This window comes from Rhodotorula toruloides (assembly GCF_000320785.1).
Source record: "Rhodotorula toruloides NP11 unplaced genomic scaffold Scaffold40, whole genome shotgun sequence".
NCBI classification, from domain to species: domain Eukaryota; kingdom Fungi; phylum Basidiomycota; class Microbotryomycetes; order Sporidiobolales; family Sporidiobolaceae; genus Rhodotorula; species Rhodotorula toruloides.
The window spans coordinates 49,386-61,789 of NW_015623000.1; the positions used below are offsets into that span (position 1 = coordinate 49,386).

The window sequence follows — 12,404 nt, forward strand, 5'->3', positions numbered from 1 at the left end:
CCATTCTCCTTCTCAGACGGTGTCGGAGTACGCCTGGCCCAACTGGGTGAGCGATCCATCCGAGTTGACGTAGTTGCCGGCAAAGTCGCCGAAGCCGGCGTAGCGCTGGATCCAGGGTTGGGCGTCCATCCAGGGGATGACCGTCTTGAGGAATTGCTGTTGCTCGGCGACCGTTCCACTGCCGGCGAACTCGGTAAGCCAGATGGGCTTGCCAAGAGTGTTGTAGGCGTCGGTGAGGTAGTTCTGGGGGCGAAGGGGGACTGATGAGTACCGGACTCAGGAGGAAAGGTTTCCGTGAGCTGGAGTCGAGTCGCGTAGACCAACGATGACTGCAGAGGAGGCTTACTTTGAGGTAGTCGGTGTTCCAAGATTGGTCATACCTAACGATTTTGAGCGTTTCAGCACAGCAGGAAACGACCCGGGAGGTCAAGCGGGTCGAAGGAACGCACCAGTGAAGCGCCACGGCGTCGATCTCGTTCCAGCACTGCGTGCAGTTGCCCCTGAAGTCCTGGAGGTATCCGACGCCCATGGGGTATCCGCCGTTCGTCACAGCAGGCGAGACGAGCTTGGCCTTGCCGTAGAAGGGGGACATGTTCGCCTTCCAAGTCGCGACGGCTTGGGGGATCGTCAGGTTCGACTGCGAGCCAAGGTCTGGCTCGTTCATGCTTTGAGACAAAGGAGAGTCAGCCTGAATTAAAGAGACGAGAAAGGGAAGCAAGCGCGCCCGAGAAGGTGCGTCGAGCCGCTCGAGATTGCCTTCTGCGCATTCGCACTCCACGTCGACGCTCCGCCCGGTCCCCAGAACATGGGAACGTATTCGACGCCGTTGTTGAGGGTGCCGTCGGGCGTCTGGCCCCAATTGTACGCCCACGAGATCTTGAGATTCGAGGTGTACGAAGCCATGTTGTAGCCGACGCCCTTCTTCGACGAGGCGGTCGAGGTAGACGCAGGAACGGTAGTAGTGGTCGACTTGGAGGCCGTGGCGGTAGTCTAGGGATGAAGAAAGTCAGGCTCGGCCGATAGATACAGACGAAGCGCAAGTCCCGCGCACCGTCCTGTCGTTCCAGAGAACCCGACTGACCGTCTTGGTCGGCGCAGCGGTCGTCGTCGTCCTGTGTCCCGCAACGATCCGCGAGATAGTCGAAGCGCGCTTCTCAATCTCCTTCTCCAGCCGCTTCTCCTCCTTGACCCAGCGCTTCTCCCTCTCCGCAAAGACCTCCCGCTTGTGCTTCGCTTCGGCACTGTTGCCGTAAGTCTTGGCGCGAGCGAGGAGGGCGGCGGCTTTGGAGGCTTCGAACTCGGCGTGAGAGTACTCCTTCTCGAGGGTGTCGAGGCGAGAGGAAGCGGCGAGAGATGCAGTGGCGCTCAGGAAAGCGACGACGGAAGCAAGCGTCGTGTAGTGCATTGTGAGAGTGTTGGTCGACCGTCTAGCGAGTCGAGAGGAGGCGAGAAGTGAGGTGAACGAGCGAGAGAGATGGGGCGATAAACGAGCGACGACGGGCCGAATCCAGCGGCGACTGCGCACGATGTCAACGAGGGAACAGGCTCCCGGTGTGAGCGTGCGGCGAGAGGGAGAGAGAGGAAGGTGAGCGGACGCACCTTGCCACGACCGGAAGCTCCGCGGGTCCGCCGGACGGGGTCCAGGCGTCGCCAGACGGTCCCAAGCGAAATGTGTGTCGTCGTCGCTCGAGCAACAAGTAGCGAGGGTGATGCATGATGGGCCATCGTGGCACGAGCAGTCGTCGTTGGTGCGATGTCGAGGGCTCCGGGGCGACCATCAAGCGCCAAGGGACGTCTCATTGCGAAGAGACGGTTAAGCGCAGCGATAATCCTGTTTGCAGAAGCGGCGTATGAGAAGAATAGCAGGAAGGGCGCTGCTGCAGTACAAGCGGTCCCGATGGCACTTATCGAGGCGAGGAGATACGCAAGAGCAAACGAAGACAACGCGACAACCCCTTCTGCCAAGTTCCGGTCCTACCGCCCATCCCGTATGCCTATGAAAAGCCTAAAAATGCACGCAACGGCGTCGCTTAGCCGTTCAGGCAAGCGAGCACGACGGGAGCACGCTGAGTTCGCCGGCGAAGTCTTCATGAGGTGTCGCAGCGGTCGCGGTTCCCTGTCTGTGCGTCCGACGACCCGCCACTTCCCTCAAGCATCCATCCGACGCTGCCTGCACTCCCCGACTCGTCGTACGCCGCGTTGCTCCGTCACTCGCTCCGCAGACTGATGAAAAACGACGTCAGGAGGAGAAGTCGGCGCAGGAAGCACGGCAGCGTCGGGCGAAAGCGTAACGGGTAGACTAGCAGCATTAGAGCTGTGCCAGTATGTTCAAGCAGCGCCAGACGAGCGCGGCGAGGTTGGCGGAGGCAAAGATGCTCGCCGAGGATGAGGGCGTCCCTTTGACCCGCTCACACCAGCTCAACACCGCTTGCAGAGCGACTCACAAGCTAGACTGCACCGCAAACATGCTCACGCCCGACGACGACCCACTCCGCTCCGCCTCCGCCTCCCCCGAGCACTCTCACCCTCGCATTCCCCACTCGTCCCGTTCTCCCCTCTCCTCGCGCGGCCCATCGCTCGACCTGGCCGGCTCGTCCATCCGAAGCAGTTCTCTCGACTCACGGAACGACCCCTACCGCGGCCGGAGCTCGTTCGAGTCGAATCCGTTCCGCGACCCTTCGCTCGACTGGGTCTCGCCTCCTTCGTCGTCTATCCAGCATCCCCGCTCTCGAGAAGCTTCGGTCGACAGTGGCGCACGGTCGATGAGCCCGTCGGTGGCGAGCTCTATCCATTCGGCGGAGGAACTGGAGCGCGAGTTGGCGGATGCGGTCAGCCTCGAGTTGCCACGGGTATCGGAGGAATCGACGCGGGACGAGTTCGACGACCGGAGACGAGACCGCAGTGGGACGGTGACGGCTTCGACGTCGTCGACAGACGTGCGAAGAGCGAGTGAAGGGGGAGGAGGCAGAGGAGGAGGGTCTGCGAAACCAGGCAGTCTGCTGTACCAGTTCCGAACAGGTGCGTCTCGTGCTTCCTGTCCTGTTTACAACGCTCAAGTTTTGTCCTGATCACAGGAAGCGGCTGGTTTGCGCCCCTCGCTCCTCCAACTCCACCACTATCTCGCGAAGCCCGCCAACAAGCCGAGAAGGAACGGATCGAGAAACTCAAGGAGGGCAAGTCTGCGTCTCGGCGGGTGCGTTAAGCCCTTTCCATCCTCTATAGACCCCCTGCTGACGAAATGCGGTAACAGCCCGGCTTGATGAAACGGATGTCCTCCGGCGTCGAGATGACATTTGGCTCGTCTACTTCTCGCGCGCGGTCTGGCAGCGGTGTCAGTCTGAGCGGGTTCGGCGGAGGTGGAGGAGGATCAGGTATCGCTGGGAGGGAGCGAAGCGGGAGTAGCGCGACGATCGTGCCAAAGTGATGGGTTCGCGTCGTCTCTCCCCGCGGGCCAAAGAGAGCGGAGACGACAGCTCTCATCCCTTCCTCCTGCGCGACTCTACGAACCTGGAGTCAAGGCAGGTGACTTCGCTGAAGAATGCACAGACCAAAGGTATACAACCAATCGAATACAGCTCATCAACTCGCCCGTCGCTCTAAGCCATCTTCTTCGCCGGCCTCTGTCGCGGAGTGGCAGGCGGAGAGTCGAACCCATCATCGTCGTTTCCTCCCTCTCGACCCGGCGACGCCTTCCGCTTGTGACGCGCCTCGACCTCGCATGGACCGTTCTCCGCGCACCGCTGTTCCGCCTCCCGAGCAGTGACCGTCCACCACAACGCCGCTTCGCGAACCGCCTGCTTCTCCAGCTCTTGCTGCACCGTCGCCACGCGGGACAGCTCCTCCTTGACCGCCTGCCGCGTCCTATGCTTGGCCGCAAATTCGCTGAACTCGGGTCTGCCCAGTCCCCACTCGAGCCTGCTGCCCAAGCCGTGCAACTCGCTGCAAAGGCTCTTGCCGGTGCACTGATGCGGCTCGCTCCTCGCAAAGTCGATCAGGCGGAGCGAGGCGGGTCCTTCGTCGGGACGCCAGACGACGTTTCGCGGCGAAAGCGACTCGTGGCTGTGCTGAATGCTGAGGTGGAAGCGCATGGCGAGCTCCTTCATCTGACGTCTGCGGGAGGGCTGTCAGTAGTGGTCAACCTTTGAAGCGGGTGGAATGCACGAACTGCGCCTCGCAGCCTTTGAGGTCACGCCAACTGTCGAGCGCCTCTCCCCACTCCTCGACGAGGAGCAGCATCGTCTCTGAGCCGCTCCGCTTCGGACTACCGTTTCCCTCCGTCTCCCAGCTTCCGACGAACCTCGAGGCGAGCTGCTCCTCCTCGAGCGCTTCGCGGTTCTTGCGATAGAACTTGGCCTCGTCTTGCATGAGGGTGAAACCTTCCCAGTCGTACGAGTACTTGGCGAGGAAGGGGAAGGGCGAGCCGGCGCAATGCGCTCGATAGACAAATCCTTGATGGCCGCTGCCGAATCGTTTGCCGGAGAGGAGGAGGATGGGGTCGGCCGACGGTATGCTAAGCGCATCGTCTGTGAGGTCGGTGCAAGGCGGAGGAGTGGGCGGCGGTGTCGGCGGGAGTGACGGAACCTTGACGCTCGAAGGCTTCTCGAGCGGCTCGGACGACGGGAAGTGGTGGAAGCCAACGAGCTGGTTGTCATGCCCGACGAAAGCGGCGGTGAAGGCGCAGCCCTGAGGAGAAGCGAGTCAGTCGCCGTCTACCCGAGAGAAGGAAGACTTCGAAGCACACCTTCTCAAGCTCGTCGAAAGTGACGAGACGATAGCGAGGCGGCGAGGCAGGCCCCTGCGCTTCGACCTTGCTCAACAGCCTGTCGAGAGTAGGCGGCCTGTCGAGCGTCGCGGTACCGGAGTTGGGCGAGTCAATTTCGAGAGGAAGGAACGATTGCTGGTTCCCTTCAAGCGGTGTCGGCTGGCTGGTCAAGGATGGCGGCGATGCTTCGCCGGCCGAGGCAGACGTGCACGGAAGATGCCGCAGAAGCTCCGTCTCGATCTCCTTGCGAAGGTTGTCGTTGTTGGCGAGCGCCGCGAGGGCGAGCATGTGCAGCAAGCTCTGCTGCTCCGACTCAAGAGAGGCGTCCAGGGGCATCTCCGCGCCAAAGACGAGGACGCGGTTCTTCTTGGCGACGACCGGCTTCAGGCGATGACCCAAAGTCAGGCGCGAGACGATCTCGGGATCCGCAACGCCGACCGACTCGAGCGAGGTGCGAGGACCTCTGTCGGCGCCAAAGCCGTCGACAAGCTTTTGAAGCGGCGGGTTCGAGTCGTCGAGGCCGAGAACGAAGACTGGCCTGAAGCGCGTGTCGTCGAGGAGAAGCACCACGGCGTTCCTCTCCGTGCCCATACTCGTCGAGAGCTGCGATCAACGGCATCGTGCGTCAGCTCGCGCCTCCAGACCGAATGGACCGAGCAGGACGCACTTGCTTCTCCAACTCTTCGAGGAATGTCCCGTCGGAGCCACCAAGATCGTGCACGCCGGCGGGTTCCTCGTCCACGTTCAGGTTCTTGAGACCAGCGAATATAGACTGCGTATTGTAGCTCTTCGGGAACCAAGCGCCCGGACCTGAAGGGTCGCTCGTGTCCGACGACGAGAGGGCGGAGCGGATGCAGTCGAACTCGTATGAGTAGGAAGTCGCAGCCCAGTTTCGGTCGGGGAGGTCGGGCGCGACGGCTTTGCAGACGTCCCAGAAGGCATTGATGGTCCGGGGGATTAGGTTGTGAGCTGGCGTGTGAGAAGGTCGCGGCGAGAAGAAGGACTCGAGCGCCTTGTCGAGCGCCGCTCGCTCGTCGCTCGTCAGGTCGCACAGAACCCGGGCCTTGGCGTCGCCCACAAGCGAGGAGAGGACCTCGACGCCCGTGCGGGAAAGGATCGAACCGAGAGAAGGAAGGGAGAACAGTCCAGAGACGCTCGAAGACGGCTTCGCAGCTGGATGGGCGGCGTCGACAAAGTCGCCGTGGCGCCAACCATTGTCGCCCCTGTAGCATGGGAGCGTAGGATAGGGGAAGACGAGTTTGTGTAGGAGCGTCTCGACGGTAGGAGAGGGAAGGTTCGCCGCTTGGGCCTCGGCGATGAGGCTGGCGACGGTGAGGGGTGTCGAAGGCGGGTCTGCGGTGGCAGCCATGGCGACTGAGCGAGATGTAAGCGAGCGAGTGAAGAGAGGAAGGGAGAGGAGGAGTGGGCCCGGACGAGTCCAGTCTGAACCGGTCCAGTCCAAACCGTTTCAGCGTGATCGTGCGACGGGCGGGCGCAGAGAGAGAAGGGACGAAGCGTATGTTCGGTTAGAGCATAAGGCGGCAGGCAAGGGTCGAGTGGATGAGCGAGAGTCGAGTGCTGTCTGCCGAGGAAGCACGGAAAAGTCGACTATTCCTTGCACCAATATTCACCTCGCAGACCCTCTTCGTCCCGTCATCCTGTTCTCACAATGTCCTTCCACTCGTCTCCCACCCGCACCTGCGACGGAAGCGAGCCGCTTAGTCGAGCTTGGCCGGGAACTTGTTCTCCTCGCGCTGCTCGTCCCACTTGGCGATCTGCGGGCGGACGCAATCGTCGTCAGTCAGACGTCTCCTCAATGTGCAATGGGGAGGCCCAGCGAGCGAGCTCGAAACCTTCCGAGCGGCGCGAAGAGGATGCTAACATACCCACTCGTCTGTTCACGCCAGAAATGGGCGAAAACAAGAACCCAGGAATCATCAGCTCAGCCGCGCATCTAACGTCTGTCCGCGAACAACCCAACGCGAGAGGTAGAGAAGCAGAACCGGGAGTCTGGACGCACTCGGGCAGAGCGAGTGGTAAGTGCGCCAGAACTGCGGATCCCAAACGTCGTCAGTCCTTCTCCCGCACAATCAAAAAGAGCGAAGGAGGCGAAGCACAGTCTTGCAAGCGGGGAAGTCCTCGCCCTTTGCGTTGACGCAGCGGAAGTAGTCCTGTCGGATGGGAGCGGTCAAGTTCAGTCGTCTGAGAGAGGTAGGTGAGGCGGGAACGACGCACGACGTAGGCCTGGAACTGTTTGCGGAGGAGCGTAGCGAGACGTCAGTCGCTTGTCAACGCGGCATGCAACCCGTCTTCCCGCTACCGAGGAAGGGGAGGGATCAGGGTTGAACCAGGCAACTCACGCAGTGACGGCTCTGGTTGGTGTTGGGGAACCGTGCGTCGAAGCCGGCCGTCTGCAAAACGTAGGTCTGCGCACAAGGGGAGTCAGTACGAGAAGCGAGAAGGGCAAGAAGCGAGGAGGTGACAGGGCGGCAAACGCACCTGGGTCTCCGAGTCGCTCATAGTGTTTTTTCTGAAGGGGTAGAGGAGAGCAGTGCGAGTCAGCAGAGTGCGGAAAGGGGTGTATGAGGGTTGCGAGTCTGTCGAGAGTACCGAGGAGACCGGGCGAGGCCAACTTGGCGCAACCTCAATGCGCCTCGCTCTTCCGCCTCGACAATCCCACAAGACACGCTGAGCCTGCACGTCTCGCCAGCCAGGCCAAACCCCCGGTCGCATCTCCCGATCCATCCCCTCTCCGCCTCGAACGGGCTGGTCGTACACACGCCCGCCTTCCGAGCTGTCCGCGCCTGTCCCGCCTTCCTCAGCTGTCCCGGATGAGCCCATTGCACACCCTGCAAGCCCCTTCAAGCCGCGTGCGAGGCGTGCAAGGTCAGGTCGGAAGAAGCTGGATGGGCGAGCAGCCGTCACCGCGCCAAATCGCGCGGGAGGAGTCGCGGACGGTCGAGCGTGTCTGTGTAGCACTCTCCCATCTGTCTGAATCAAGCTCACTGTGTATCGGCGCGCGAGGGGGACGAGGACGACTGCCAACCCGCCGTCTCTCTTCGCCTTCATCTCTCAATCGCTCTCCACTCGCTCACAAGGCTGCTGACTGGTTTTAGTGTCGCTCATACACCCCTAAGATGGACTGGCTCAAACAGGAAATTGCCAGCAAGAAGCGCCAGCTCGAATCGCTCTCCCCCTCGCCCTCGCCTCATCCGACCGACTCAGCCGCTTCCACCTCGACCGAGCCGCCGAAGAAGTACCTCAAGCGCAGCGAGATCGAGCGATTGAGGGAGGAGGAGCAGGCTAGGGAGCGCGAACTGCGCGAGAAGGAGCGCAGGGAGAAGCTGTATGGAACGGCGTCCTCTGCCAGGGCGGGCGAGAAGCGGGAGGGCAGTGTTGGTGCAGGAGGGACTCCCAAACGCGCACGCTCAACGTCTGCCACGCCCGACCCTGCTTCACTCTCGACGAAACTCCACGTCGCGGCAGGCGAGGCCTTCAATATCTCGAACGACGAGGCGATCCGCCGCTTACGCCAGAAGGGACAGCCCATCCGCCTCTTCGGCGAGTCCGACAAGGACCGCCGACTGCGGCTGCGAGCGCTCGAGTTGCTGGACGCAGAGCGCGAGGGACCCGTTGGACAGAGGAACGAGTTCCAGCGGGCTTTGGAGAGCAAAGAGAAGGAGGCTGAATTGGAGGAGGTCGCGCGGCGAGGAGGAGGCGGGACGAAGGTCGATGCGCTGAAGAAGAAGGCGCGCGAGAACGGATCGGCGAGCGCGACGCCAGAACCGTCGGCGGCGAAGGACGTCTCGCGGTCGGCGACTCCGGCGCAGGCGGGCTCGGCGGGCGAGGACGTCGATTCAAGCGCAGACAAGAAGGAGCCGAATCCGAAGGACGAAGACGTTTTGGTCGACCTGGACCTGGTCCGGACAAACCCGCACAAGGTCTACCCGCAGATCTACCACGCTCTCAAGGTGAGGAGGCCCGCACCCGTAGCTTGCCACAGAACAAGACTGACCACGCATCGCCACCTTCTGCAGCGCGTCTTGAAGGAATGGGAACAGTCTCTCGCCGACCGACCAGGTGCGCTTCCCTTCTCTTCGCTTCACCTGGCGATCCAGCCCGGTTGATCCCGCATCTTACGCCACACAGAGTCTGTCAAGCGCTCGGCGCAGGGCAAGATCGCGGCTGCGACGCAGGCGACTTCGGCGGAGTACCTCAAGCCGCTCTTCAAGAGTTTGCGAAAGCGGGTCAGTCGCGCCGCCCTCCCTCCACGCTCTTGAGACTCGGCTCGAGCACTCAAGGGCGGCGTGTTGACAGCGTTGCGCTCCCCACAGCAACTCGAAGCGGACGTCCTCCGCAACATCGCCGAGATCACGCACTACATGCAGACGCGCGAATACCTCCGCGCAAACGACGCCTACCTTCGACTCAGTATAGGCAACGCTCCGTGGCCTATTGGGGTCACCATGGTTGGTGTGCGTCTACGTTTCCGCGTCGTCGTCGTTGCTTCGTATGCTGATTTTTTCGCCTCCTCACCTCTCGTGGCGCCGGGCAGATCCACGAGCGCTCAGGGCGTGAGAAAATTTTCAGCAACAACGTCGCGCACGTCCTCAACGACGAGACGTCCAGAAAATACATCCAGTCCCTCAAGAGGCTGGTAAGTCAAGTTGTCCCTCCGTTCTGGCTGCTTTCCCTCTGACGCTGCCACCTCGCTCTCCCTTCGCACCCTCCCTTCCTGCCCTCGACGACGACGTGCTGACGCGGTCGACCCGCAGCTCACGTTCGCGCAGGCTGTCCGGCCGCCCGACGACGTTTCGCAGAAGTGCGTCTCCTCGCTTTCCCTCCCTGCTTCGTCTGCTGCGCGATCCGCTCGACTTTTAGTGCTGACACAAGCGTTGTACAGAATGGGATGAAGCGCTTCATCGTTGAGCCCTTTCGTAGCGCTTGTTGTAATGTCGCAGACGGAAGTGGTTTGTCGTCCCTCTTCCTCCTCCTCGCTGCGGCCCCCGTGTCCAGTAGGTACGCGGTGTGCCTAATCCTTCTCACAGATGCTGAATGTCTTGCAACGACAGGTCCGTTTCAGTTTGCGCCGTTGACCGGGCCAGACCAGACTCGCGCGACTCTCTCTCTCTCTTCCGGTCCTCCCTTCTCTTGCTCCCTCCGTCTGCCTTCGCGATGCCCGCCGCTTTAGACGGGTCGTCTCCCGCAATCTTCACCGTCAAGGGCCTCATCGCCGCCGCCAAGGCCGCCCGCCTCCCTCCTCCCACCGTCGAGACTCTCCTTCACAAGCTGTGTTTCCCGCTCGCAATCACCTGCACCCGTACATGCTGGAACCTCTCTATACACGACGATTTCGTCGACGCCGCCCATCCCGCCTCGAGGCTGCCAGACGCCCACTTTCCGAGCGTCATCTCCCTCCCTTCGCTCGGCGCGCTCCTCTCCCGCGCCGGCTTCACCGCCATTCTCGCGCTCGTAGGGGACACGAAGGAGCGGCGGCTGTCCAAGCTCAAGCGGAAGGAGCGAGTGGCTGTCGACGAGGCGCTAAAGGCGTTCTTCTCGCTCGAGCCGAGTCAAGACAACTTCCTTCAGGTCGTCAGGCGTTTCTGGGACGTCTGCAAGGCCGTTGCGCCCGAGCTGCCGGACCGGACGTGGCAGCAGGCCAAGCACAGCTACTGGTTCAGCAACATCGTTTCCGCCTCCTCGTCTTCGGTCGGAAAGGATTTCTCTGGCGTGCGCTTGGCGCGAGTGTTTGACGCTGCGCCTCTCTTTGCTGCGTCTGAAGGCGACGCGGCGGGCGATGGGACGGCGGGAATGCGCGACTGTCAGTCGGACGATAAGGCGGCAGGGCGACTTTTCGCGACCTTGGAGAAGAAGGTGCGTCCTTGATTGTCTCCGCTAGTTCATCAATGTGAGAACTGACGCCTCGCCCTGGATGCAGCTCATCGAGAACATAGACAGCGACAGGACCGTTCCGGTCGTCCTCCTCAACGGAAGTCACTTCCTGCCCGTTTTCGTCCTCGACCTCAAGAACTTGAGCGCGGCCTTTCGCGATGAGATCAAGCAGCACGCCCGGACCAAGCGAGTCGACACGCCACAGTCCGTCTCGCTCGAGTCCTTCGGCCTCGCCCTGCAAGACGCCCGGAGGTTGATTTCAGGACTGGCGCCGGCGCGGCGGGACTACGTGATTGTCTACGGCTCCGAGGCGCCACTCTCTGCCTCGCTACAATCGGATCACCAGAGCTTGCTGCACATCATTGCACTTGCAGCGCTCGACAGCCTCGACGAGCTCGGCAAGGAGATCCAGAACGAGCTGCTGCGGCTCCTCCGGCCTCGATCCGTCGTGCATGATCATGCCGTCCCCTCTCTCCCATCGGCAACGAGCCGTTGGTGCCGTTTGCTCTGCCGGGAACGCCCTGCTCCCTCTGCAGAACCGGGGCCGGCCAACCTGTCCAGCTCGCTCAACAGCCACGCACCGCCCGTCAATTGCCTGCCAAAAAAGGACGACCTCCATCCGACAGGAGCCTCTCCCGTATCTCTCTCGCGTACTCGTTACCGCCTCGTTACGTTTGACGAGCTTGAGCAGGTCAGCTCGAGAGTTCATTTTTCCTCACACGCGCAACGGCTGACGATCTCCTCCCCGCTTCGCAGAGCTGCGCTTTCACTGCCGCATTCGTCGGACACGACGGCCAGCTTGTCGGCTTCCACCGGTTCCCTTCCTCCGCACCGCTCAACACTTCGGGGCCTGCCAAGGCCGCGTCTCTCCCGCCAACCCCGCCTCCAACGCCCCCTCCTATCAGTACTGAAAACAAGCCTGTGCACGACGGTCTCGCCCTTGAACCCCTCCTCCTCCTGTCCGGCAAGCGCTTCGGCGAAGGCAACCAAGGGTACCTGTACCGCGCGCACTGCGCCGACTCGCCCTTCCCCTTTCTCGCCAAATCCTCGTACACCAGCGAAGGGTACGACCTCATGAAGGACGAAGCAGCGTTCTACCGCGAGAACCGCAGGACGCTCGAGGAGGAACAGCTCGCGCCAAGGTGCGTCGGTAGTTGGAAGACGACAGGCTCAGACAGCCCGTTGCCGAGCGGTGCGTCGTCGATGAAGATACTTGTGGAGGAATGGGGGCAAGCACTTGCTCCGCCTCCAGAGCTGGCGTCTCAGATGTGGAGGATTGTTGCGGCTGACAAGGAAGCACTGTGCGACTCTTTCCCCTGCCTCCTTTCCACCTTCTCAAGTGTATTGACACTGTCTTGAGCTCTTTCACCAGCCAACACATGAAGGAGCTCGCCATGCGCTTCCACCTCAGCCTCAACTATCGCCATGAGTCGTTCGGCTTGCGCAACATCGTCTGGAAACCCGAGCTCGGGCTCTCATCGCTGCGCCTTATCGACTTTGCGAGGTGCGAAAAGCACGAATGCGACGGCTCAGTCTTGTGCGACGAGTTGGAGGAGATTGGGGACCAACTCGACTGCTGGTCGTCGATCCAAGATGACTTCCGTACGTTTGCAGAGGAGTGGAGGATTCAACGCGTCAAGGTGGAGCTTGAACGCATGGCGCAGGCGCAGCAGGAGTTGGAGGAGCAGGCGAAGCGCGAGGACGGGTTGAGGAAGGCTGTTTCCGCGTAGCTGAGCCCTTCGCGTTGTGT

General features: G+C 61.8%; 6 protein-coding genes across 6 annotated transcripts; 3 read left to right on the forward strand and 3 right to left on the reverse strand.

The window, feature by feature from the left end:
• Positions 1-12: 12 nt before the first annotated feature.
• RHTO_06412 (Glycoside hydrolase, superfamily) lies at positions 13-1,405 on the reverse strand (the record flags this gene model as incomplete). Its single annotated transcript, XM_016420073.1, has 5 exons — positions 13-243; positions 347-380; positions 450-665; positions 725-990; positions 1,052-1,405. 5 exons carry the CDS (start codon positions 1,403-1,405, stop codon positions 13-15), a joined length of 1,101 nt encoding a protein of 366 aa, XP_016269488.1.
• A 919-nt stretch (positions 1,406-2,324) lies between these two features.
• Positions 2,325-3,424, forward strand: RHTO_06413 (uncharacterized protein; the record flags this gene model as incomplete). The annotated part of the gene is made up of 3 exons (XM_016420074.1): positions 2,325-3,018; positions 3,075-3,193; positions 3,251-3,424. 3 exons carry the CDS (start codon positions 2,325-2,327, stop codon positions 3,422-3,424), a joined length of 987 nt encoding a protein of 328 aa, XP_016269489.1.
• A 172-nt stretch (positions 3,425-3,596) lies between these two features.
• Positions 3,597-6,131, reverse strand: RHTO_06414 (uncharacterized protein; the record flags this gene model as incomplete). The annotated part of the gene is made up of 4 exons (XM_016420075.1): positions 3,597-4,110; positions 4,166-4,683; positions 4,742-5,365; positions 5,430-6,131. The coding sequence occupies 4 exons, from the start codon at positions 6,129-6,131 to the stop codon at positions 3,597-3,599; spliced, it is 2,358 nt and encodes a 785-aa protein (XP_016269490.1).
• A 349-nt stretch (positions 6,132-6,480) lies between these two features.
• Positions 6,481-7,282, reverse strand: RHTO_06415 (cytochrome c oxidase subunit VIb; the record flags this gene model as incomplete). Its single annotated transcript, XM_016420076.1, has 7 exons — positions 6,481-6,537; positions 6,649-6,656; positions 6,783-6,813; positions 6,880-6,933; positions 6,998-7,012; positions 7,123-7,188; positions 7,262-7,282. 7 exons carry the CDS (start codon positions 7,280-7,282, stop codon positions 6,481-6,483), a joined length of 252 nt encoding a protein of 83 aa, XP_016269491.1.
• Positions 7,283-7,899: 617 nt separating this feature from the next.
• On the forward strand, positions 7,900-9,675 carry RHTO_06416 (pre-mRNA-splicing factor 18; the record flags this gene model as incomplete). Its single annotated transcript, XM_016420077.1, has 7 exons — positions 7,900-8,733; positions 8,800-8,842; positions 8,912-9,009; positions 9,097-9,237; positions 9,318-9,419; positions 9,538-9,584; positions 9,666-9,675. 7 exons carry the CDS (start codon positions 7,900-7,902, stop codon positions 9,673-9,675), a joined length of 1,275 nt encoding a protein of 424 aa, XP_016269492.1.
• Positions 9,676-9,937: 262 nt separating this feature from the next.
• RHTO_06417 (uncharacterized protein) lies at positions 9,938-12,384 on the forward strand (the record flags this gene model as incomplete). Its single annotated transcript, XM_016420078.1, has 4 exons — positions 9,938-10,636; positions 10,701-11,345; positions 11,411-11,796; positions 12,027-12,384. The coding sequence occupies 4 exons, from the start codon at positions 9,938-9,940 to the stop codon at positions 12,382-12,384; spliced, it is 2,088 nt and encodes a 695-aa protein (XP_016269493.1).
• Between the last annotated feature and the right edge of the window lie 20 nt (positions 12,385-12,404).